Consider the following 25,242-nt stretch of genomic DNA (forward strand, 5'->3'; position numbering starts at 1 on the left):
TTCCCATGTTCGGCCATGAGCCCCAAGGACTGAAGCTTCGGCTATTGCCTTAGTCTTCTTCAGTTCCGCCTCGGCGCTCTCCAGCTCTGCCTCCGTAATCTCCACCTTCGAATTAAGCCCGGGAAGTGAGGTTGTCCGCCTACACGTCGCCGTCAAGCGGCTAATTGGCCGAGAATGTTCAGCCCACCAAGCTGGGCTTCAACGGGAGGGAAAGAGCGGTGGCCTTCTTGGGACCCGAGCGGCAGCGACCTGCCATGCACTACTCTTCCTCGCTGCCGCCGGCGCCCGCGGACGTGCTGGCTTTGTGGTCGTGGTGACGGGGCGCGGCCGGGCGGGGCTGGCCTTGTCCTCCTCATCATCGCTCTTGCTCCACACCTCATCCACCGCCTCGTTGAACTCCCTGTAGGCGGCCGCCAATTCCGCTTGATGGAGGCAGTGCTGCCAGTTGTCGCGACGGGTGTCACGAGCGGAGCAATAGGAGTCGACTAGCGCCTCCTGCTCCGTCACGTCCACGTCCGGCACGATGGCCCTGCCGGTGGCGAGTTGCTCCTCCGCACACCGGTGCTCCTCGTGGAGGCCGAGGTTGTAGGACTGGTCGGCTTGCGCCTACCGAAACTTGGCCTCCTCCTCCTCCCACAGCATGTCCGTGTAGTGCGCACGGGCTTTGCCAATGGTGAGGCACGCACGCACCAGCGAGGATGGTGGCGCCGGCTCGTCCCATTGGGGCATCGGCGGCCTCTGTCTGCTGGCTGGCTTGCCAGCTGACATCAATGGCGGCCATATCCTTCTTCTGCTCTGAGGAAAGGGTGTCTCAGAGGGCATTGGAGCGCGAGAAGGCCATGGCGGGCGTGGTGCGGAGAGGATAAAGAGATCGGAGGAGGATGACTGCAGCTATGGCCGGGGCTGAAGTTTATATAGCGTGGGGCGGGAGTGACACCACTATGCCACATGTTTAGGTGCCCACTGCCAAGCAGAGGAGGCAATTCCTATTCAACGCATATATATAGGTCCATGTTTTAATTTTTTTGAGGGTGGCAATAGAGGTCGATGTTTGTCCGCCAGGGCTATATATCGCCTAGATGATACCTTCCGTCTTGCCTAAAGCTTTTCCTCATCGACGTGCTACTGTGCCGGCCCATCATTGTTTCCTGCGGGCGAGGGTTTTAGGCGTGTTTTTTTCCTTGCAAATGTTTTTTTCTTCTGATTTTATATGTTTCATTAGCAGTTTTCTCAGTTCTTGCTTTTTATTTTCTTTTATCTTTCTTTCGGGTTTCAATGGTTTTCTCTTGGGTCCTGATTTTCTATGTTAATTAACCGTATTCTTTTTTCTCTTTCTTTCTTTGAACACATGATTCACACACGTTGTACATTTTTCCCCTGCATTCGGAACATTTTTTTATAATATTTAACATTTTTCAGATACACAATTCGAATATTTCAAATATATGGTTTCATACCCCGCAAAAACATATGGTTTCGTGTCTGCTTTTTTTCATACACATTCTACATTTTGTATACTTCTCAAACATTTTTCACACACGTTTAACTTTTTTTACTACATGGGTTTAAAAAAACGAGTATGTGTTAAATAGTATATTACATATACACGTTGAATTATTCTTTTAAATTATAAGAAACACTTTTTATTAAAACTACACATTTTTTTACATTTGTATAACATCTTTTTTACATCATGAATATACTTGTGAAATGCGCGAACACTTTTTTTTAATTCCATGTACATTTTTTTAATAGTTTACAAGGCATTATTTATGAATTGCACGAAATTTTATTTACATTGTTTATTTAAAAAAACACGAGCATGTTTTGGAAATTTGACAATTTTTCAATCGTCACACAATTCTTTTCATTCTAGCAACATTTTAAAAAAATTACGCTAACAAATTTTGTACACTGTGTTAACATTTTTCAGTTTTACATTTTCTATTCAAAATTTAAGTAAATATAACTTTCAACATAGATTTATTGTGTATTATTTTCCAAATATGAGAAAAAATCCGAATTAAAATACAAATAAAAACAAACTAACCTGAAGCTAATTTCGGTGGCCCAACTGGACATCGATGTAGGTGACGCAACGGGGCTCGGCTATACACCGCTCATAGCGATGCGAACCATCGCGTCACCTGAAGAGAGGTTCTACTGGTCCGGGCCAGGTAGTTTCTCCTATTGTTCTTTCTGTATGTTCGTCTCGTCGTTCGTTTTTTTTTTGCCTTTTTGGTTTTATTACTTTTATTTATATTTCTGAAATAAAGAATATCACATTTTAATTTTAATATTCATAGTCGGTCAAAAAATGTTGACGTAGTGTGAAAACAAATGCTCACATAACTTACAGAATATATCGATAACATTAAATAAAATCATGACATTTAATAAATGGTTATATTATTTGAAACATGTTAAAAAATGTCTTTGAAGAGATGATAATCATGGTTTTGAAGAAGGTTAAAATACGAGGGTTGGGGCCAGGGGTGTGGGGGCAAAGGCTAAAATAATTCCCGTCCAATTCCTCCCATAAATAACTCCTCATAAATTGGTTCGAACATAGGGAGGGGGGCATTGGCCCCCTCAGCTAAATAGCTCGGCCTCTACTAGTATGTTGGTATGTTATATTCGTGGTGTAAACATTTTTTATATCAATTGGATCACCCTGACTCGAAATCCTGACTACGCCACAGCTATGGGTTGTACCAAACGCAAACTTGCTAAAACCTTCAAATATGACATATTGATCATTATGTGTTGCAGTCCGCTACTGATGGTGGAACAACCGAGACCAATTCTGGAGAGGAGAGGAGATGTGGTCTCCGGCTGAAATCGTGCATACGGCCATATCAGCAAATGCAGAGTTTATGGACCTGTTGGGCAATGTGTAAAGGGAAAAAAATGTGGAAGATGTCAAAACGATGGTTCCGGCAGATGGCACACTTAAGAAAATGAATGTTAGCAGAAGAGCTGCCAAATTCATTGATTAGAATGATGTATTACAAATACACACTCAACGAAGGAATGCACTGCGTAAAGGCAAATGCCAAAAAGGGAATAATGGGTGTTCGGCTTATTGAGAAAAACCGAACAAAAACCTAAGCAGCGCCTACTAGCTAGAGTAGACCTAAAGCACCACAACACATTAAATGTCTGCACGCTTAAATTCAATGTCGATGGCAAAAGTCCTATTCCAATCCCAAGCTCAAATGCACCCTTGTGAACTATAAAATCAAAAAAAAAAAGGTTAAAAAATTGAAAAACTTCTAATTTATAGTCGTAGGTTTGTCAAATGTTTTATATGCCTGCAAAATTTGAGCATGAAATGACACTCGTGGAAATCTTCAAAAAAAAAATCAATACTCCAAAATGGTTTTAAAACTAGCATTTTTAGAACATCATTTTTTTGTGCCATGACTTCCACGGATGTCATTTTGTGCTGAAATTTGACAAGCATACCGAACTTTTTTTTTGTTTTACTATTCATCACAAAAAAATCAGAATTTTTTAACTTTGTTTTTTCGTTTATGTTTTTTTTCTGCAGTGGGAGAATCTTATACTCCCTCCATTCCGAATTACTTGTGGCTCAAAAGGACGTATCTAACAGTGCTAGATACATCAATTTGAGCAACAAATAATTCAGGACAGAGGGAGTAGTTCCTCTGTTGCAGTGGTACCATCCATGCTCTTCCATTATACGTAGTACATACTAGATAGTCTTATCACAGCACTGCACAATCAGTATCGACGTCACCGTACGAACAGGTCCTATGATCTAAGAATGAAGACCAGGACAACCCCATCTTGGGCGATCGCAGCCAGTTTCATCAACTCGGACATCGTACGAAAAATCGCTGTGTTTCTCAAGCTAGTCTACCGTATGTATTCTGTTTAGTGCAACGAACAAAACCTTTCTGCGCTAATCAGCTCCGCCTATGGTGGTGCCGCCTCCTGCGTGGAGCCGGCTTCGTCAGCACCGACATGTGGTCGGCGTCCTGCCGGTCTCTCGCGTTGGCCGTCACCGGAGGAGCCTCCCCGCCCGTGAGCCAGCTGATCGCCTCCCCCGCCGCGTCCTTCTCCGCCAGCTTCTTGTTGGCGCACGGCTGCCCCACAAACTGCATGCCGTTGAACTCCACGGTCGACCTGAAGAGGGTGTTCTTGATCTGCTTCGTCTTGTAGGACGGGTTGTCGTGCCCGGCCCTCGTCAGGAGGGTCTGCAGCTGGTTCTTGGGGTTGTCACCTCCCTGCCCGCCGCCGCCTCCGCGGTCCATGGGGACCACCGAGGCGGAAGAGATCATCGTCTTTGCTTTCTTTGACCTTGGTTCTTGCCGGCCGTAGACGAACCGACCGCTGCATGGGTCCTCCGTGACCAGCAGCCGTACGGCTGACAGCAGCTCCTCGCTGGTTTGGATGTCAATCCTTGGGTTTTGAAGCTGTCAAAAACAGAGAATTGGTTGGCCAATATTAGGTAGAGCATCAGAATAAATGAGGGAAAGTCCAATAAGAGTTGGCAAATGAACTGACAATGGTATAGAATTCAGTTCCTAAAGATTACATCTTAATCCCCCAGCATTTTAGCAAGCAAACAGACCTAAAGGGGGGAAATCCCAAAAACTAGCTCATGCAAACAACTTCAACATCCACTTTCATGGGGAGAAGGATGCTCCGTCAGATAAAAACTATCTGATCAAGTCAGAAAAGATCGACTTCTGGGCGAAGCTGAAGCGGACCAAACTTGAAAACCCAATGTGCATATTCGGAAACCATGATGAAAGGTTTCAAACGGATGGTTACTACTGAAAAGTGCTACCAACCATTTTGGCGACCCAACAGCATCAACATAGGAAAAGGCAGGGGAACCATAGCATATAACATAATCTATGTAGTGCATATAGATAGACATGTTTATTCTGCTGTAGAAATAAAGTTTGTACAGGATATTTAATTGGAGGTCTGTTTTGAATGTCAGCAAGTAACTAAACAACACTAAAATGTAGAATGAGTATTCGTCTAGAATGATATATTTAAGATCAATAATTATTACCTTGCAGTGGATTAAATTTTCAAGTTCACCCTTGAGATTCAAGTAAGTCGATGCAAGATCACGACTCATGAAGAACTCCAGATATCCCCCGAGCATTTTCAAGTGTCCGTCCTGCAGCATGGAGTTTGAAGATATTCAATCTCCATTTACCAGACCAAAAGTCAAATAAGCAATGCAAAGGAACTTACCAAGCCCCCTTGTTGTATGTTTCCTCCAAAGAGCAGCAATATAGAATCAGATATCGCTGTTGAATCCCGGAGAAACACTGAATTCACCTTCACTTTCTCATTGAACACTAGCCAGGGGAATGGAATCTTGGCTTCTTTCCCATTGACTGAACTCTGCAAACAACAACGAAGAACAAGATGAAACTTCATCATGTTACAGTCCCTGACCGTCTGACCTAAGTAAAATGGCAACATGATCACAATCATGATACATAGAATGAATATACTAACTTACCGAGTAAAGCATGACCTGTCCATCCTCCATTGTCTTGAGAGAAACCGATTTCTCCTTGTTCTGAATTACCCAGAAGCACATTAGGAACCAGATCAGAGAATTAGAAGTGCTCTAATAGTGTGGCTAAGAAGTTCACATGCAAAACAAATAGTCCAAACATGACCTTTGTCCTAGGCAAACCAAAGATATACTACGACAACAGAGCTACAGGTGAGTTAGATGCATAAAATGGAACAGAAATTTATACAGAAGCAACTCACCACAACAGACGAAACACCTGGGTATAAACCCGCACAAATGATTGCCCGAACTAGATTTTCATCGCGGCTCCATTTATTGCACATAGTCATGTTTTCATCAATCAACCCAGTGTCCTTTAAAAGAAAGAGGAACTGCCTCCGGAGAGAATCTAGGGCTTTCAAGGTTTGCGCTGACAGAAAATTTCTCCAGCAGTAGTCATAGCCATTGCGGTCTCTTTCAGCCTCTCTCCATCCATCATATGCACGAACAATCGCAAGGTGGTCACTATAGTCACGGCATGAAAACTGCAACTTAGCAGACTCCGCAAGCTGCATGGAGGAAGGCAAAACACTGAGGTTTAATACTAAAGTATACAGCACAACAGACATATTTAGATGCATTAGAGACGGAAGAGGCATACTTACATCCTTCTTGTCAAATGGTGTCATGAATGGATCTCTTACGCTAAGTCCAGCAACGATGGTGTTAATATGGGATCAAGGCAATTAAATATAGCCCCAAAAATAAGCATCTTGCCTAATTTAGGCTCAACTGGAAGCATAGACAGGTGCTTTCCTGAGAGTGACAAACAGCAAGTATTATAGCACACAAGTTGCGAAAGTTCCAGAGTGATACAGTAAAGAGGTGGTAATTCACAGATCAATTTAAAGGGTGCATCTGGTACCTAGAACTGTTAACTCTTCATTCTGATCGAATGCTCCAATGACTTTGAGATATTCGATGGCATTTTGTACCTGAAACAAATATATCGGAATGAACTATCGGATCATCTGAAGGCACGAAGGACAATGTGGTAACAAAAGTGAAAAGAAAGGTACCGATAGAGACTCAGGTGACTGCAAAGCTCTGGACAAAAATTCTGAGATGCTACCAAGCCGCAAGCTTTTTATTTGCAGACAGAGGGATTGAAGAGGAGTTCTCAGAAGTTCAGGCAACTGGTAGTCAGCGAACACATTATATACACACTGTGGATAGAGATGAAAACATTCCCCTGATTGAACTCGGCCAGCTCTTCCTCGTCTCTAAATCACCAGACATTAAAATAACAAAAAAGGACATGATGTAAGTGTGATGACCAAAGACGTTTTTGAAGGAAAATCACAAGTTGCTTGCTTAACAAATCCACACACACAGAATTAATTATTTAATCAAAAGTGAGTTGCACTAAAAAATAAAATTAGTCATATTCCAATAAGATAGAAAATATTACTTGTCTAGCAGAAGCCTTGGAGATCCAGGTCGGAAGCAGACAGGGAGTATTGTTCAGTGCATCATAAGATGTCTCTTTTGCTTTTCCACAATCAACAACAAAAACTACGTCATTGATAGTAATACTAGTTTCAGCCAAATTGGTGGCAAGAACTATTTTCCTTACACCAGGCTCAGGTTTGTCAAATATTAGTTTCTGCACAACAAAGAAAACAATATAAGAATAAAATCATTGATATATCAAGAGACAAAAATCTGTACTGTTTGCTATCCATGGCTACAGCCTGTGAATAGCCTATATGGTCTATAGCAGAATTATGTATCATGTAATAAAACAATAGGAACACATCTGATTTTACACAAAACTGTAATAGATGATAACAAAACTGCAATAGATTCACAATTCAATAAGGTCGCGGAAATTCATACTGTACATCTGCAGAACAGGGTAAATAAGTAATACTTGCTCCCTTCCTGTTTGTAAGGCCTACATGTACCCCTAAATCATCAATGTGACCAACGTAACACGAGTTATATATCATAAAAATATACACCATTAGAAACTTCTAATAAAAATTCAACGGTATGCTCTTTGTGGCCTATAACTCATATTTCATTGGTCAAATTGACAACTTAGGGATACCCACAAGATTTATCAACTGGAAGAGAGGGAGTAGGTGACTGGAGAAAGTTCTATGAATCAAAGGAGCATCGAAACACAGAGATGGACAGAATCATGATTGCTTAAATATGTCAAATTTAACCAACACATCAGCCTAGAGAAGAATTCCCTCAAACTGCCAGCACTATCAAAATCGTGTATGATGTAGCAAGTACAAATTTAAATGACTTAACAAAGTAGTTCAAGTGTTACCAGCACAAGTAAATTGCAGGTATATGCATTAAACAAAAGAACTAACCATGGCTGTGTTAGTAACTACAAAAGAGGAAATGGAAACATCTAAGAGGTAATACCTGCTCTGAGCTAGCCATTGAACCATGACATGCAAGCAGCAAAACTTTACTAGGGTCGCCAAGCAATGGGTTAGATTGTAGCTGATCTTTTAGCGTATTAATGTCATCCCACCCAGTCATAAATACAAGCACAGCACCATCTCTTTCCTTTTGACAAATATGGCACAAGACATTTTCTATCAAGTTAAAACCAATTGAATCAGGATTCCAGCAGGATAGAGAGTCACGAGTTTGCGGACTATAATCCCTTAGATCCGCAGCTTTAACTGCATCCTGTTAAAAAAAGAAGCTTAGAGACCAAAGCTTTAAGCAGAAAACAAATGGTTAAAAAATAGGGACTCCCGTACTTCGACAACAGAAGCAATTTGGCTCTTTCTCTTCCGTAGAGCTTGCTTTTGCATCTTCCAACTTTTCTCTTGGCCATAGTCATCAATCTGATTGTACGGAGTCAATCTGTGGCCTGTAACTTCAAGAATATCTTCTAGGAAACGACTCCGGACAGGGTATGTAAAACCCTACAATGAGATAGCATGCAGCTTATTTAGACCGCAAAGAACACCCAAGCAAGTTGCAGGTTTAGAGAGGAAAACAAGGTTAAAAGATTTCAGGCTAACTCAACATACACAAAGCACTAAATAATTGCAAGTGATTCGAAAGGCTATTCCTAGGATTGATAAGAGCAGCCATGCACAACATTGGTGTAATTCAGCTCATATTATGGATATACATTTGTGCTGATTCAAATGAAAGAATGACTTGATGAGCAGACTGATATGATAGCAAAATACAAGAGTGAAGAAGTCCTAATGAAATATCTTACAGGTATATGTATCATGGGTGCTCCACCAAAGTATGAAGAGAACATCTCAGCATTGAGGGTCGCACTCATCAATACAAGCCTTAGCTCCGGTCGGCGTGGAAGAAGGTCCTTTAGGACAATAAGGAGAAAATCTAGCACAGAGACCCAACAAAATTAACGCTATTTACCTCCTGGATACCTAGTTCAGAATTATTATGAGTGATGCAAACCTTCATTCATGCCCCGTTCATGAATTTCATCCACAATAACATGGGTGACACCTTTCAAGCTTCTGTCCACCAGCAATCTTCGCAACAGGACCCCAGTAGTGCAGAACAGAAGGCGTGTATCCCTTCCTCTCATTCCTTCCAACCGAACTTTGTAGCCAACCTAAGGTAACAATTCTTTTATCAAAATAAAAAAGAATAGAGTAATCTCACCAAGTTTGCACAAACTGTTTAGCATAGTGTAACCCATTTCATCAGATAACCAAAGTAAAAGAAGTTAAGAAAAGGTTCTGCAGCAACTGGATTACTGGCCAGTCAGTAACCTATGGATGGACAACTAATGGCTATCCTGGACACCATCCAATGACTAAAATAACCATGAGTACCCATCGGCAACCACAAAACCGAAATCTCAGCATGAAAACATTTCTCACTGTATAAGTGCAAGTAGCTCACCGATTCCCCAATTTTTTCACCTCTTTCAGCAGCAACTCTTTCAGAAACAGAAATAGCTGATATTCGTCTTGGTTGAGTGCAAATGATACTGCAAGTAGCACCACGAGCAGCTTCTATTTCAGATTCCAAAATGTATTGTGGCAGCTGTGTTGTCTTACCACAGCCAGTTTCACCTGAAACTACAACCACCTGTTCAATCAAGCAAAGCACTGTTAATACTCGGTTATCTCAATATAGCTACTCACAAGTATTAGGCTTTTAACCCATGTGCTGAGTAGTAAAAACTATCAAATTTATCAGATAGTTCGCAGAAACACTCTTAATTGAAAAACATTAGATAACAAAACAATTAGTAGTAACTTTCCCAGACAAATGGAGGAACACATATCTAAGAAATACAGAACTGAAAATCATAAATATGTCTGACACTTAAGAAACAAGGGGCGTATCCATTTCTTGAATAGTTATTCAACATCCAGAGATAGCACACAACATAGCATTTTTTCACATGAAAAGCACACAGATTGCCTTTAGATAAACTTAGTTTAAGTGCTTCTTTTTCTATGTCATGATAAGATCACTTCATATTTGCTGTCACAAACAGATGAGTTGGAGTATTGCAAAAATAAACCATATTTAGCTCTGCTCTTAAATACTTGCCACAAATACCAAGAAAACCAAACATTTACAAACTGTGACCAAAATACCCTTCAATGAAAAGAACAGGACCTGATTCTGAGATATAGCTTCCAATAGTGATTGCCTTTCTTTCTGGGCAGGAAGACTGCGACGAAACTCCATCATGCTCTGACCATCATTTGATTCCTGAAACAGAGAGAATGTTAATCAACAGGGTGCAATATTCGGAAAAGGTCATTGATCCACTCAAACCTATATTAAAGCGCAACATAAGTAAGAAAAGAAATGTCAAATTAGCAGGACTAACAATTCAGAAGGCATCAAAGTCCTGCCCATTTGTCAAGTTAAAATTCTGGCATCTTAGGACCAACATGTTAGGCTAGTTATGCAACTACAGTCCTAAATTAGATGATCAATTCAAAAATCAAACATTGAACATTGACATGGTATTACACAAAGTAAAGTATCATTTACCATGCAACATAAACCAAAAGAAAATTAGTAAGCAAATTAAAAGAACACCATGAAACTGAGTAACATATGCAATCACAAACTCAATGGCGCATCTGCATAAAGATGATGTACGTAAACAACTAATAATCCCTTCATTTCATGACATACCAATAGATTGGTCATATGAAGATAATATGATATATCAGTTATCTAAAGTACTTCCGCAAATAAAATTTATTCCATTTACAACAGATGAGTGGAGATGATGGTTAGTGAAGTACAATACGAAACTGGGGGAAATTATACAAAACCATGATTGGCAAGGATATTGTGGTGAAGTTAAATGTGGTACAAGTTTTGAGACTTAATATTAAACATAAATTTCACTTCATGTGTATATCTTCAGTGTACTATAGAACTCCCAACCCACGGGGAAAAACTGACAAGTGGTCTACTGCATATAATCAAACCTGCCAAGCAGCTTGCTGGTTACGCAACTGTAAGCTTTTCCTTCTTTGGATTCTCTCCATCACAACATTGGTTGATGTCTGATTATCCTGCTGCTCATAGAAGCTTTCATCAGTCGCGAAACTGTCTGTGCTGCTTGACCTTGAGAAGGCAGCATTAGGAAAGTTCCCACTGTCTGTTCTCTTCCGCGCAAGATAGTCTGCAAGCAACGCATCAACTTCTCTTTGCAAGCCAGAAGGTATAGATACCTACAAAGCAAATATTTCAGCCAACAAATGCACAAGTCATACACACTTCAATCTTTAAGCTACTAGGACAATTGGCGATTCAGCATACCTCTCTTTGAGGTCTTTTGTCATCAAGGTCTGATCTATAATTAGGCAAGGGGGCCTTACTAAACACGATGATTCGGGAATACTGACGGCTGCCATAACGTAAATTATCATGAGACAGGGGGCAAAGCATATGCAACACAATGATATTAGAGGGGCCATGAAGTACCTGTGCAAACCCATTCGATCTGCCAGTTGGGCAAGTTGATCAAAATCACGCCTGTCCTTTTTTTCCCTCGACATAATCTCTTGTTCATTGTCGTTTCGGAGAAGCATGTGCAGTTTCCATTTCCATTCATCGACATTCTCTAAAGTAGATGCACCCCCCTGGAATTTTTATTGAGTACACAACTGTAAAGAACTTAACTGTAGATTGGTGTTTCATTGTTATGTTGGAATACAAAATGTTTCCTTATTTTACTAAACACTACTTCTAAATAGAATTGACCTGAAAAGCAAAAGGAATCTTAATTCTTTCCAGAAAAAAACTATATAGCAAATATTTTTTACAAGCAAAAAATGCAGAAAAATGCCATCTCAAGATCCTTAACATAGAAGATATTTGCAGTTGCAATACTTTGTCAAAGTACTAGTGATAGTGAACAGCAAACCTAGCCTTACTAAGAAGTATCAGGTGTTCCTTTCTTCAGACAAAACTACTTTTCATTTTCAAAATGTTGCCGTCTAAAAGAAAAGCAGTAGTACCTTTTAGATATATTGAATTTTCTCTTTAACACTGAAAGCGTTGCATTTTTTCAAACTTAGCCAAGGTCTTTGTAAAAAATATATTCCCGAAAACTCTGACATTCTACTCTCCAAATGGTACCAGAATCATGCAACATAGCCAACGGGATGAATAGAAGCCAAACACGTACAATGTCTGAACTAAGTATGCAGGGCACGTCCATTTCATGTGATCCTCACAATTTTATGACCTTAAAAAGAATTTCGTAGAGCAACCTAGATCACTGCATGTTTGGAAGACAGAAATTGTGCGTAAAAAGTTTCATCTCCTGCAGCATCAGTTAAAAAAAAACTCATGTTTCAAACGGAGTATATTATTTCTCTGTCCATGGATGCACAGCACACAGATGCAGCAATCCTTGGCTCATCCATACTGAATTACTTATTGTACGAAGGCCTTCAGCACACCAAAAGACACAGCATACATGCAAGCTTAAGATATTCATCATACTAAAATACAACAAAAGCAGAGCACGGTAATGGATATCGACCTTGCTCGACACCGACGTGCGGTCCATTTCCCGGTCCGATTCCTCCTCGGAGAAGTCGTCATAGGCGTACCGAGAATACCCAGCGCTCTGCTGGCGCAAGGGATGCGTCTGGGGCGGCGGCGGCCGGGGCGGGAGGGCAGCCGTGCGCCGCTGCTGCGGCTGAGGCGGCGACGGCGGGCTGAGGGAGCGCCCGTCGGCCCGCCACTCGGGCGTCCACGCCGGCTGCACCGCGGGCGGCGGCGCGAGGTTCCCGTTGGTGGACGCGATGACGGAGCGCAGCCGGCGCATCGGCGGCACGTAGACGCCGCTGGTGCTCATGGCCGCGGAGGCGGGAGTGGGGCTGGCGAGGCTCGTGCTGCTGCTGGTGCTGGGGCTAGGGTTTCGGGAGAGGAAGAGAGGGGAGGGCATGATCAGGGGCCGGGGCCGGCGGAGGGGGCGGAGGCGACCCCGCAGCACCGAGGAGGCCAGGAGCATCACCAGTTTCACCGCCCGCTCCGCCGCCGCAGCAGGCTCCCGTATCTCATCAAACCCCCCTTCCGCCTCCGCTGTTCCGCGGGCCCGAGGCTCCGGGGGGGATCGCCGCCTCCGTCCGCGCGGGCGCGACGATCTCCGGCTCCTTCTCCGACGAGGGGGCGGCGGCGGCGGCGGTGGGGAGGAGTGGGGCGGGGCGTGGCGGCTGTGCAGGGGTGGGAGGAGGAGGGGATGGGCTAGGGTGGAGTGGGTGCGAATGGCGGTGACAAAAGGAAAGGCAGCTGAAGCACTGGGAGTGACATGTGGGGCAGGCTTCTGAGGGTATGTGAGACTGTTGGTAGGCCCAGTGTGAGGGAGCGCGTGCTCGCGTATCCGGAAGAGGGCGACGTGGCCGCAGCTGCAACGTCGGTGAATGGACGGTTGTTTGGGCCCGCGGGGCCGCTACGTGGTGTGCTCTGGTTGGTTTAGCTATGTGGGACCGGAAACTGTACGCGAGATTTTTTAGCGCTTTTCTGCGGGCTCGTTGGGCCAGCTGCGTTGAGGAGTAGTAGGCCAGAGTATAGTTTAAGCGACAGCCCAAGCTGCCCATAAGGTCGCCTAGAAAAACTGCCCATGATCTTCTCTAAAAATAAAAAATAAAAACTGCCCATGAGGCATTCCAGCTGCTTTTTTAAAAAATAAAAGAAGGGCCTCCCCTTTCGATTTCCAATTTTCCATTAAGAGAAACCATATGGTTCAGTGCCTAATACAACGTACGCAACTATTAAAACAAGCCATACGATTTTCATTAAAGCATTTTGGCTATCGAAATATCTACATAGAGACACGCGTCGGAGCTATGTCTCGTTTACTGTTTGCATCGGTTTTTCTCTGTTTTTCTTTAGGCTTTTTACTTTACTTTTTTGTTTTTTCTTTGGTTTTATTTGTTGCTTTCCTTGCTTTTCACCAATTTTCTTTACTTTTTTACTTTCTTTTCTTATTTCGACATTGTCTATATTTATCCTTATACATCAGAAATATTTTTATGCATGTTTAATTTTTTAATATCTAAATATCTTTATTGTACATAAAAAAAGTTATGGATCATTCACCACTGGCAACAAAAGTCAATCAAGACAATGACTAGAGCCTCGGGCTCGGATCGTTCAACCTCCAAAACACAAGAGTTGAGAGGTCCTACTAACATGGGCGTAGGGCATGGCGGTGGCGGGAGGGGGGACGTGCAACCCCACGCACACTTTTGGCAGGCCCATATGCGGGCGGGGTGCCCCTTTTTTTGGTATTCCTTTTTATTTTTCTTTTCTTCTATTTTTCCTTTTATTTTAAACATAAAAAAGCATTCACAAAATTATTTTATTGTGAATTTCAAAAAATGTTTAAAATTTTGAAAATGGTCCAAGATTGAAAAAATGTTATGAATTTCAAAAGATGTGTATGAATTTTGTCTTGAATTACAAGAAAGGTTCATAGATTAAAAAACCATTCGTGAATTTGAACCATATTTATTTTTCAAATTTGGAAAAATGTTCTTACATTTTAAAAATATTCCAAATTCTAAAAAACTTTAACATTTTCAGAAAATATTAATGAAAATATCAAAGAGGAAAAAGAAAGAGAAAAATAAAAACCAGGAAAAGAGAAAGGCACATAATAAAGCAAATGAAGCAGGAAGAAAGGAAACACATGAAAAGGAAAAACTGACTCAAAAAAGGCTTTGTAATATTCGCAAAACCAATGGGAAGGAAACAAAAAAATAGCAGCTTGACTCTAGCCAGGTGTGTGTTTTCATGGTATTCGCCGCATTATGGGGCGAACAGGACCCACCAAAAAAAGGGCCAGCTCATGTAGCAGCGCGACTCTAGCCAGTTGTGTGTTTGCATGGTATTCGTCGAGTTATGGAAGAATAGGACCCACCGCATCTAACATTTTTACGAGCCCTGCTTCTCTTGACATATCTTCGACTCGCTTATAGCAAGACAATGGTCCGCCTCACCTTCGGGAACGTCCTAAGTGTAGTCGACCCATTAATGTTAGCTTGCTAGGTCTGCTCTTTTTTTCTTTTGTTTATAGTTTGAGACATTCTAAATGCATGTACTTTAAAAAACAAGTTAGTTAATGTACCTTGAAAAGTAAAAAATGTGAACACGGTGTAAAATGTTGTTACTTCCTCCGACCCTATGCTAGGTACAACCGTTGAGCGTCAATTAATATGGGACGAATGGAGCAGCTTAATTTTTGTAACAAAATTATAGCATTAAGTTGTTATGACATTTAAAAATTGCTCACATGTTTCAAAAAATGCGCATGTCATTTAAAATATATATTTATACAATGTAAAAATATTTGTGCTGTTAAAAAAATCACATCATTCAGAAAAATGTTCACGATTTTCAAAAATATGTTTATGAAATTTTTTTAAAAATGTTCGCGTAGTTAAAAATTGTTTTTACCATTCCAAAAGTATTTCAATGTGTATTTAAAAAAAGTTGAACATGTGTTTAGAAAAGTATTTAAAAACAAGTATTTTGAATAACGTTGTGTGTGTGTGTGTGTGTGTGTGTGTGTGTGTGTGTGTGTGTGTGTGTGTGTGTGTGTGTGATATGCATACATAAAATGTACAATGTGACATTATGCCTATAAATCGGCGGTTCAGCGGTGTGCGGTCTGCCTTGCAAAGGAGTATGTTCCGGCAGCGGGGTCATTGATCTTAGATTCCCAGCTATTGGGGTGGTGGACGCAAGAGACTATCCAAAATATTCGAGGTTAGTTTGACGTGTTTAGGGTTGGTCTTTTGCAGTTCACAAGAGTTTTGAAGAAATGTCCAAATGCAAAAGATGAAGCTGCAGATGACAACTTTGAACGTTTTCGATCTTATTTCTAGTTTTATTAAAAAGTCATCGATGTTCCTATGTGTTTCATTCAAGTGTGCACGATCTGATCTATTATTATAGTTTAGTTCATTACTAAGATCAGATTGTTTGGTCAAACGTTGAACGTGCCATGTGATTATCAGCAGATACGTAATGGTGTGCGCTGATGCTCTCTAGAGTCTAACAGCTGGCCCGATGCATCCGTCAGCTAGCTTGTATGATCACTTTGTTTGATCTTTCTTCTTCCGAAGACAGAGCCGGGAAGAAGATTCATCCATAAGCAAACGATGTCAACTACAAGCACCAAGGATTATTATATAATCCAACTCAAGCAAGGTGACGCTGCTGGGCCACTGGGCGTTGCGCGCGCGTAGACTTAGACATGGCTTATTCATAATTGTGGAGTGTGTCCACCACACATAGGCAGGACGGGAGGCCGGCCGGCCATTCATTTTAACTTTATTCTTACACACCGCTACTGCAGCAGGGCAGGAGGACACTCGCGGGCGTTCTAGTTACCGCCGGCGGCGACAACCTTGGGCGTGCATGCGGGAGGGAAGGGTCCAAAGTAGCTGTCGATGCAGACGCGGCGGGAAGGGCGAGACCTGGACGGCAAACAGCTCTTACAGGTGGGAGCACACTTGTCAACCTCGTCCATGCAGCGGCACGTCGGCGGGTACGACCTGGTGCAGCTAGGCAGGTCGCAACACTCCCACGGCCTGCAGATGGGCCCGGGGTCGCCGACGTACTGGTCTTGGCAGACGTGGCGGGACGGGCCATGGATCGACGGCCGGCAGGCCTTGCAGGTGGAGGGGCACTCGAAGAACTCATCCATGCATGCAGGTGCGGATCGGCGGGAGCGACCTGGTGCACAAGGCCCGGTCGCAGCACTTCCACGGCCTCTTGGGCGCCGCCATGGCCATGGCTGCTTCGTCTGCAACTGCAAGCCCTCGGCTAATCAGTTTCTTCATGGACGAATGAAGCCATGAGCTAGAGAAGAAAGGAGTCGACGCGCGCGCGTACCTTTGGCTTCGCTGGGCAGGAGAATGGCGCCCACCTCGTCGCCGGCGACGAGGAGTGCAAGCATCAGCAGGATGCTAGCAACGACGACGCATCGCTTCATCCCCATGGCCTGTGTAGTGAGCTTGCTAGCTTGTGCGTGTGAAGCGGGCTAGCAGCCAGCCCTAGTATATGTAGCCTCGTGACACCTCCTACGTGTCACCTAATTAACGCGTGGAAATCGCTACGGACAAGCACATTTGGCAGCTCCCTATCACATATGCATGGATAAGGACTAGATCCCAAGGCATATGCGTGGATTGATGACTAGGCAGATTGACAAAAGGCTGTACATGCAGGCACCAGATGCACGTGTTCCCACTTGATTGCAGCATGGGTACGCTGGCAATGAACTGGACATGTGTCCACACCTTGCTTGCTTGTGGGTTGTGGCGAACCGATCGTTCGAAAGGTTTGCAAATTAATTACTGATGAAATATCAGGTTTTTGGTGGGGAGATGGATAAGAGAAGAGAAAAAAAGCACCGGTTGGCACACCGGAAATTGTTTGTACCAAAGATGAAAGGTGGTTGGGGTTTAGGTACCTTCAGAGTTTTAATCTTGCTATGCTAGGAAAGCAGTGTCGGTGTCTTTTCTAAAATCCGGACTCGTTGTGTGGACGAGTATTAAGTGTTAAAAACATTACCCCAATGGTGATATATGAAAAGTTGAACCGAAAAAGGGCTATCATTTACTTGTCAAAGTACTATGGCTGGAATTCAGACATTCAAAAGAGGCTGTATATGGTGAGTTGAAATGGGCTGACAAATAAATATACAGAAAGTTCCCTGGATTCCTTCTAGTGAAGCAATAAAGGTTATAACACCAAGAGCAGGGACAATGTTAACATTGGTGACGGAAATCATAGACCATCATGCCTGACGGTTGGATTTCGACCTCATTCGATCTGGTTTTTCACCGATTGATGCAGCTCGAATTGCGCAAATTCCTCTCCGGCCGAAGGCCGTGGAAGGCTATATGGCGTGGCAATATACAAGGTGAGGAACCTTCTCGGTCCGGTCGACATATCACACGAAGTTTAACCACCAGTTTGGGAGCCACATGGCTAGGTCGGACGGTTAGGGTACTGCTCATATATTTTATTGTGATTTCATTAATGTTCTGGATTTAAAAAAATATTCAAATTTTGAAAATGGTCCAATATAAAATCTTAATTTCAAAAAGGAAATTGAATTTTCTCTTGAAATACAAGAATGGTTCATAGATATAAAACACTATTCATGAATTTGAACCGTATTTATTTTTCAAATTTCGAAAAATGTTCTTACATTTTAAAAACAGTACAATTCTAAAAAACTTCAAATTTTCAAAAAATGTTCATGAAAAAAATCAAAGAGGAAAAATGAAAACCATACAAAGAAGGCCCAGAATAAAGTAAATGATACCGAAAGAAGATAAACGCGTGAAAAAGGGGAAACTGAGTCGAAAAAGACTCTGTAATATTCGCAAAACCGATGGGAAGGAAACAAAAAAATGGTCCAGTCCATATGCGGGCGGGGTGCCCCTTTTTTGGCTTTCCTTTTTCTTTTCAATATAAAAATCATTCACAAATCTCTTTTATTTTGATTTCTTTAATGTTCTGCATTTTAAAAAATATTCAAAATTTTGAAAATGGTCCAAGATTGATTTTTTTTTCTGAATTTCATATTATTCTTATGAATTATTTCTTGAATTACAAGAATGGTTCATATATGTAAAATACTATTTGTGAAGTTAAACCGCATTTATTTTTCAAATTTGGAAAAATGTTCTTACATTATAAAAATAGTACAATTTCTAAAAAACTTCAAATTTTTCAAAAAATGTTCATGAAAAAAATCAAAGTGGAAAAATAAAAACCACGAAAAAGAAAGTCCAGAATAAAGTAAATGACACCGAAATATAAGAAACACATGAAAAAGGGAAAACTTACTCGAAAATCGCTCTATAATATTCGCAAAACCGATGGCAAGGAAACAAAAAAAATGGCCAGCTGATGTAGCAGCGCGACTCTAGCCAGGTGTGTGTTTGCATGGTATTCGAAGCTATGTCTCGCTTACTGTAAGCCTTAGCCGGCTTGCCTCTGGTGCAGTTCTTTTCTCTCTATATGGAATTTTATAATTTTTTAATGTTTTCATCGGTTTTTCTCTGGTTTTCTTCAGGTTTTTTACTTTATTTTTTTTGTTTTCCTTTTTTCTTTCTTTGCTTTTCACTCACTTTCTTCATGTTTTATTTTTATTTTCTTCTGTTATTTTAACATTGTCTATATTTTTCATACACATTGTATATATTTCTTGTATACATCCGAAATATTTTTATGCATGTTTACATTTTTTAAATATATGTAAATATCTTTTTTATGCATGAAAAAAGTTATGGATCCTTCACCACTGGCAACAAAAGTCGATCAAGACAATGACTAGAGCTGCGGGCTCATATCATTCAGTCTCCGAACCACAAGAGTCGAGGAGTCCTACTAACTCGCGCGTAGGGCGTGGCAGTGCTGGGAGGGGGGGACGTGCAACCCAACGCACGCATTGGGCCAGCCCATATGCGGGCGGGGTGCCCCTTTTTTTGTTTTTGTTTTTCTTTTAAACATAACAAAGCATTCAAAAATTTATTGTATTATGATTTCATTATGTTCTGGATTTTAAAAAATTCCCAAGTTTTTGAAAATTGTCCAATATTGCAAAAATATTTTGAATTCCAAAAAATGTTTACAAATTTTGTCTTGAATTACAAGAATGGTTCGTAGATATTAAATACTATTCGTGAATTTTAACCATATTTATTTTTAAAATTTTGAAAAATGTTCTTACATTTTTAAGAAAGTACACATTCTAAATAACTTTAAAATTTTCAAAAAATGTTCATGAGAAAAATCAAAGAGGAAAAATAAAAACCAGGAAAAAGAAGGCCTAGAATTAAGTAAATGACCCGTTAAGAGAAGAAACATATGAAAAAGGGAAAACTGACTCAAAAAAGGCTCTGTAATATTCTGAAAACCGATGGGAAGGAAACAAAAAAAATGGCCAGCTCATGTAGCAGCGCGACTCTAGCCAGGTGTGTGTTTGCATGGTATTCACCACGTTATGAGGGGAATAGGAGCCACAACAAACAAAATGGCCAGTTCGTGTAGGAGCGCAAACTCTAGCCAGGTGTGTGTTTGCATTGTATTTGCCGGATTATGGGGGAATAGGACCCACCACATCTAACATTTTTTGCAGCCCTGCTTCTCTAAACATATCTTCGACTCGCTTTTAGCGAGACAATGGTCCCCCTCGCCTTAGGGAACGCGCTAAGGGCAGCCGGTCCATTAATGTTAGTTCACTAGGTTTGCTCTTTTTTTGTTTTGTTTATAGTTTCAGGCATTCTAAATACATTTACTTCAAAAATCAAGTTACTTAATTTACTCTGAAAAGTAAAAAAATATATGATCACAGTGTAAAAAGTTGTTACTTCCTCCGACCTTTACTTCCTCCGACCTTGTGCTAGATACCACCGTTTGAGCGTTAATTAATATGGAACAAACGGAGTAGCTTAATTTTTGTAACAAAATTATAGCATTAATTTTTTATGTCATTTAAAATTTGTTCACATGTTTCCAAAAATGAACATATCATTTAAAAACTATATTTATAAAATGTCAAAATATTTGTGCTGTTAAACAAAATTTTCACATCATTCAAAAAATGCTCACAAGTTTCAAAAATATGTTCGTGATTTTTTTAATTATTCATATAGTTTAAAAAATGTTTTTACCCTTCAGAAAATATTTCAATGTGTATTTAAGAAATGTTGAATATTTTTTTAAAGTATTCAAAAAGAACTATTTTGAATAATGTTAACGATATATATATAGTTCATTCAAGTGTACATGGACTGATCTATTATAGTTCAGTCTATTACTGAAATCAGATTGTTTGGTCAAACATTGAACGTGCCATGTGTGCGGTGATGCTCTCTAGAGTCTAGACAGCTGGCCCGATGCATCCGTCAGCTAGCGTGGAAGATCACACTGTTTAATCTTCCCCGGGAAGAAGATTCATCCAGAAGCAAACGATGTCAACTACAAGCACCAACGATTTATATATATCCAACTCAAGCACCGCGCCGCACACCACGAAGCACACAGCCAGATACATAGCCTGAGATCCATGGCCGGAGACGGCGGCGAGGTGACGCTGCTGGGCCACTGGGGGAGCCCGTTCGTGACGCGGGTGCGGCTGGCGCTGCGCCTCAAGCGCGTGCGGTACGAGTACGTGGAGGAGGACCTGCGCAGCAAGAGCGACCTCCTCCTGCGCTGCAACCCCGTGCACCGCGCCGTGCCCGTCCTCATCCACGACGGCCGCCCCGTCTGCGAGTCGCAGGTCATCCTCCAGTACATCGACGAGGCCTTCGGGCCTCCCGCCCTGCTCCCCGCCGACCCGCACGAGCGTGCCGTGGCAAGGTTTTGGGCCGCATACTTCGACGGCGAGCTGGGCGCGCCGTGGGACCGGGCGCTCAGGGCCGGGACCGAGGAGGAGCGGGCCGCGTGGATGCAGACGGTCGTGGCCGCGGCGGACGGGCTGGAGCGCGGGCTGGGCGAATGCACCGACGGCGGGCGGAAAGGATGCTTCTTCGGCGGCGAGCGGGTCGGGTACGTCGACGTCGTGGTGGGCGGCGTGGTCTCGTACGTGCACGCTGCCGCGATGGTCTCCGGCGAGAGGGTGTTCCAGGATGAAGGCAGGACGCCGCTGCTGGCGGCGTGGCTGCGGCGCTTCGGCGAGCTCGACGCCGCCAGGGAGCTGCTCCAGGACGTCGACCGGGTCGTGGAGTACGTCAGGTTCATACACGCCAAGAACGCTGCCAAGGCTCCTGCGAATTAACTACGGCTCGATGTATTAGCAGTTTAGCACACGCGCGTCGTCCGCTACCATATATGCCGCTATGGGACTGTCGTGATGTGCCGACTGAAGTGAAAAGAAAGAGCTGAATGTCATGCAGCTCAATGTGTATCAGGGAGTGATGGGTGGCTAGTTCCTTTTGTGAAAATTCATTCCCTTATTAAATACTCCCTCTGTTCATTTTTGTAAGACGTTTTCAGCTGAAATTAAACTATTTTTAGATGTTATCTCAAAATGTCTAAAACGTCTTGTGTACAACGTCTTACAAAAGTAAACGGAGGGAGCCTCAACTACATGGATAGAAGCCGGAGAACATGTACCTCTACGGTCGATGCGGAGATGGGCAATGCCGCCCACCGGTGTAGCCGCCTAAATGCTTTGTCCCTACCCTCGCGTCGCCCGAGCCTGGCGACACGGGGAACCCTAGCCGCCGCCCACTTGTCTACCTTTTGCTCTCGTTCATGCGTCTCCGCCGTCAGAGGGGTCACCGACAAAGTAGTCGTGACACCGGGGAAGGTGGCGGTGGGGCTCGACGCGCTTGCGTTTGTGGTCGTGGCAGCATGGCGTGTGGCAACGCAGTTCTGGTGGCGGTGCACGCTACGTGACGACGGGCGTGGTGGTGGCGAGCCTGATCTGCAGCATCCGGCGTGGCGGTAACTAAGGCTATGCGGATTGGGCCTGATCCGACGCTCGACGATGGTGCCCCGAAGTGCGATTTATGGACGGCAGCTTGAGGCAAAAGTCATGGATGCACATCGGCGGCGGTGGATTTTCTAGCTGGGTTCGCAGTCTGCGTGAGATGTTGGTGGGCACGATCCCATCTGCAGGTACGTGGGTGGCCGAGTCGGCTTGCTGCATCCTGATATGGTGGTTCTTCGCTCGGGCATGCAGGTGACGGTGTGGTCTTGTGTTGCTAAGAGATTGCTGAAATGGGGTCGGGGATCTTAGATCTTCAGATCCGGCGGCAGCGACAAGTTTGTTTCGCTGCCTGATTCTGCCCTCACATACGAGGGCGACGGAGCATGAGGAAGGTGCCGAATTGTCGGAGCATCTCGAATTGGGATTTGATAGTGTTGATGACCTTACTCCTTTGATGTCTATTGCAAAGTGCGACGACGACCTTCGTTATTCGAAGCTGTTGGTGGAGACCGACTCTTACCGCGACTTGACTGCTTGCTTGTGCAAGCATTGTCACCACTTGCATGACACCTCGCGTCCAGACTGTGCTATGCATATAGTTGATGGGATTGCGAAAAGCGGTGGCGATATAACGGGATGACTTTGATTTGGTGGTGCTTCTCAAGCACCAATGTAGAGCTCCGCGGTGAAAACCCAAGGCTTAACCATTATTGGTTATCTGGCAATGGCGATGTGCCGATGTGTCTTACTACCTTGTTAAAGGCATTGCTTGGATTTGCTCGAACTTGTTCTTTAGGGTGAGCCCATGATTTGGTCTTTCGTTGTTGGATCTGCCGGCAACGACAACACTTGATCGTTGTTTCCTTCTTAGAGGTGTGACTGTTGAAGAATCCTTCTCGTTGTATTGGTGATGTCAAAAGATAGTTGGCGCTGGTTGGTGTCATAGTTTTTTTATCATTTTGGATTTTTTTCTTTTTTATTTACTCCATGACAGCATAACTTTGGCCTTGTTCGACTTCGTTAGCTCCCGGTGTGATTTTTGTGTGCACGTTGCTCAATGTGCATCCTAACTATGAAAAGCTTTATTAGTATGCACACAAACCTATTAGTTCGTTACATTTGTATCTCCTTGACGCTCCATTTTAAACTAATAGAATCCATCCTTTATCCAAAAAAAAAAAAATGCCCGAACAAACGGTGGCAGAAGAACACTCTCATAAAATAGTACTCCAGAAAAGGATCGATGAGGAAGGAAGCTGCCTGGTGGCATGGGGCTCCCGATAGGCCAACGACTAGAGTACCGAGGGAGTTGTTGACTCGCTGAGCTACGTGCGTAGCTAGCTACTACCGCGTTGTGGGTGGGTGGCTGCCGCAGCATGCAAGCAAGAAGAAGACATCGGCGGTGACGCTCGCTCGGGTCAAGACGCCGCAACCGCAAGTTCGCACGACGTTCGCCGCTCCGGCCTCCGGCCAAACAGCCAAGTGTTCAATAGTTGATTAACGTTCGCAAACACCACCATCGCTGGCAGCCACGGTTAGCTAGCCTGCTAGCTCTCGACCTTAGCTAGCCACCTACTACTAGGATGCCATTGCCAGTGACAGGTGGGAACGGCGGTGGAGGCAGGGGAGGAGCCGCAGGCGGGGGAGAGAACGGTGGTGGAGGTGGGGGAAGGTACTACGCTGAAGCCATGGCCAGGCTCGAAGGTAGGGGACGAGGCGCAGGCGCAGGCGGGGGAGGGTACTTAGCTGAAGCTATGGCCAAGCTCAAAGGTCCACAGAGGTCAACCTTCATAAGGAACGGAGATACTAGCAGGCCAGAAGTGGGGTGGTTTGATCGGGCCTTGGGAGTTGGGACTGTTGCGAGGCGGACGAGGTCAGGGAGAGACGGCAGGGCCAGTCAAGGGACTGCGTGCGGCGGACGCAGTGGCGTATACGTACGTACCGCCGGCGGAGTCCACCACGCCGTCGAGGTCAGGCGACCAGCCCAGCTCCAGCTCCAGCTCCACCTCCACGCCGCCGAATTCAAACGCAAGGTTTGCTATAGCTCACCATCTGCTGCATCCTAATTACTTTGGGGAATCCGCCGCTTCCTTCTTCATTTTGTTCCTCCTCCTCAGCAACGAGTGGCTGATTATAGTGTGGGCGTAAATTAAATTACAGTTGCATATTTCTTGTTTTGGCTCTTGGTGGTATCCCGCACATAGCTTTCTCTACTAACTGTGTTACTACCTATCTAATCATGGTGCGCGGACATGGTGAACAGTTTCGGCGACAACCCTCATGCCTTCAATGGTCCACCCCCATGGCTTCAACCGGTCCGGCGTGACCCTCCTCCGCAGTAGGCACCTGCAAGGTCTGCACATGCTCTGATTTCTCTATTTGCTTTGAGAATGCTCTATCGGTGCTTTGGGAGTTTCGAAAAAGTCTAACCTTCTATCCCGTCATGCTGCCTGAAATGGGTGAACAGTGGTGCCGGACCCCTGAATCAGGCCTTCAATTTCGTGCGTGGTCAGCGATAAGCAACAAGGCATGAAATGTGAAATGGCGCGGAGAGACAAAATAAATTCGATCAAGTTTTAACTACCCGGCCTCGTGGGATATCAATCTAGTTGGTCTTAGCGGTGTGTGTGGAGTGCGTCTATTCCGTATAATAAGAATATTGTTGTTGTTGTTGTTGTTGTTGTTCACTCTCGTCAACATGTTAACAGGCTTGCAACCCATCTTCACCTGTTGCAGATAACCATACTTG

General features: G+C 43.5%; 1 protein-coding gene and 2 pseudogenes across 2 annotated transcripts; 1 reads left to right on the plus strand and 2 right to left on the minus strand.

Moving 5' to 3' along the window:
- Positions 1–3,644: 3,644 nt before the first annotated feature.
- LOC123076844 (DExH-box ATP-dependent RNA helicase DExH3-like) lies at positions 3,645–13,286 on the minus strand (annotated as a pseudogene). Its single transcript, XR_006436280.1, has 19 exons — positions 12,570–13,286; positions 11,504–11,661; positions 11,339–11,426; positions 11,005–11,250; positions 10,172–10,267; positions 9,443–9,631; positions 8,990–9,149; positions 8,781–8,911; positions 8,308–8,475; positions 7,961–8,233; positions 6,987–7,181; positions 6,595–6,798; positions 6,441–6,510; positions 6,181–6,331; positions 5,776–6,084; positions 5,516–5,575; positions 5,242–5,394; positions 5,054–5,164; positions 3,645–4,442 (listed from the first exon to the last, which is right to left on the minus strand). The product of XR_006436280.1 is annotated as a DExH-box ATP-dependent RNA helicase DExH3-like (transcript).
- A 2,995-nt stretch (positions 13,287–16,281) lies between these two features.
- On the minus strand, positions 16,282–17,054 carry LOC123073693 (Bowman-Birk type trypsin inhibitor-like; annotated as a pseudogene).
- Positions 17,055–21,102: 4,048 nt separating this feature from the next.
- On the plus strand, positions 21,103–22,081 carry LOC123073694 (probable glutathione S-transferase GSTU6). The gene has a single exon (XM_044496749.1). It carries the CDS (start codon positions 21,126–21,128, stop codon positions 21,834–21,836), a length of 711 nt encoding a protein of 236 aa, XP_044352684.1. The 5' UTR covers positions 21,103–21,125; the 3' UTR covers positions 21,837–22,081.
- Positions 22,082–25,242: the final 3,161 nt, after the last annotated feature.

The sequence above is a fragment of the Triticum aestivum genome, chromosome 3D (genome assembly GCF_018294505.1).
Source record: "Triticum aestivum cultivar Chinese Spring chromosome 3D, IWGSC CS RefSeq v2.1, whole genome shotgun sequence".
Classification (NCBI taxonomy): domain Eukaryota; kingdom Viridiplantae; phylum Streptophyta; class Magnoliopsida; order Poales; family Poaceae; genus Triticum; species Triticum aestivum.

What these genes read in the sequence shown, in the direction of transcription:
- LOC123073694 (XM_044496749.1), top strand. Translation starts at nt 21,126, where the DNA reads ATGGCCGGAGACGGCGGCGAGGTGACGCTGCTGGGCCACTGGGGGAGC.